General features: G+C 34.0%; 1 protein-coding gene across 1 annotated transcript; it reads right to left on the bottom strand.

Annotated features, from left to right (window-relative positions):
• On the bottom strand, positions 214-984 carry LOC107632599. Its single transcript, XM_016336266.2, has 2 exons — positions 698-984; positions 214-468 (listed from the first exon to the last, which is right to left on the bottom strand). The coding sequence occupies exons 1-2, from the start codon at positions 893-895 to the stop codon at positions 301-303; spliced, it is 366 nt and encodes a 121-aa protein (XP_016191752.1). The 5' UTR covers positions 896-984; the 3' UTR covers positions 214-300.

The following is a 1,374-nucleotide window of genomic DNA, read 5'->3' as shown; positions in this document are numbered from 1 at the left end:
GCCGTGGAAAATTTACAATCACTACCTTGTTGTTACGCTATGAGAACCTGACTTTAACCTCTTACTCACTAACATAAATAAAATCAACTAAGAAGAAATGGTTTAACCTACTCATTACCGTTAGTAATGAAACTTAGCAGTTATTTGTGAAAAAGAATAAAAATCTGCACAAAATTCATCAGACACTCAAACCACTACCACCTAAATTAGCAGCTTTCAAATGATAAAAAACCAAACTTTTCCTTTCTATTGATGATAAAGTAATAGAGTATATGTATCAAGATTAGAATTAAGAATAGTTTAACTTTTCTTTTCTTTTTCAATGGTAGCCTGAAGTCGTTTTTCCTTCTTCCTTTTGTTCTTCTTTACCGATTTTGTCTTTGGTTTTGAATGATCTAATATAGGATCATAACCCGGAGGTCTACTATGTGATGCCATCTCTTTCTTTAACTGCATCATCAACATTATCTAAAAACCAAAAAATTAAACAATGTCATCGTTAACAGAACAAAAATGTGCTTCTAGTGAAACATACTGGTAAATAAAGATCTAATCTTTTATCAAGTCAAATTGCCTCGGATTATAAAGGCGATAAAAAATGTTTTAAATAGGTCAAATTATCATAGAAACGGAATAATGGGGTTTAGTAAAAGGGGAAAAAGAATCGAGCTTTAGAACGAGAGAACGATTAGGGTACCAGAGCAACTTTGGGTTGATAAATGGCAACTTTTTCTTGAAGGGTATAGCCAGCTCTGATGTGAATGGATTTGCCGAGCTTTGCAATAGTGAGGTAACGAACGGAGGGACAACGAACACACGAGCACTTACTGGGAGACCGCTGGCGACGAGCATGTGAGGGACGCCTAGTGGAGGAGACGCGACAAGATGGGACCATGCGATGTATCTGGTGAGAGCTCAACGAAGAACTTAAGGTTAGGACTATGTGTGGGACAAAATGACAAGATTTTTTTTTTTAGAATTTTTGAAATATAGAAGTGTTCTTAATTAGCTCTTTTATTCTAATGGTGAAAATATTCATTATTTTAATAGAATATTCTGCTATTTTAAATATTTTTGTTACAGTAGAGTTAAAAATCCAATAAAATTATAAAAGACATACAGAATAATTAAACTAATATTATATGATAATTGCTAGTGATATGATCAATGCCAATATATTGGGGCTATTAAGTCGAACACGTTCGATGTTTTGGTGGGTTGATCCGATGAACACATCAAGTTGTTGGTGGACGGCTGTGAGTCAACAAAAGTAGGCATATATGTATCGCTTTTTGTACGGTATCCCTGCACGGTTTTGAGGATATATGAAACAAAATCTTTGAGGTTGTTATAAGAATAAATCAAATTGTTTGT

This window comes from Arachis ipaensis, chromosome B03 (assembly GCF_000816755.2).
Source record: "Arachis ipaensis cultivar K30076 chromosome B03, Araip1.1, whole genome shotgun sequence".
Classification (NCBI taxonomy): Eukaryota; Viridiplantae; Streptophyta; class Magnoliopsida; order Fabales; family Fabaceae; genus Arachis; species Arachis ipaensis.
Note: the sequence above shows the minus strand (reverse complement) of the source record. Positions and strands in the feature narration are given on the sequence as shown.

Bases quoted from the DNA above. Each gene is read 5' to 3' on its own strand.
- LOC107632599 (XM_016336266.2), bottom strand. From the start codon at position 895: ATGGTCCCATCTTGTCGCGTCTCCTCCACTAGGCGTCCCTCACATGCT. The intron at 469-697 runs GTACCCTAATCG...TTTGGTTTTTAG, and splicing joins ATCAACCCAAAGTTGCTCTG to ATAATGTTGATGATGCAGTT.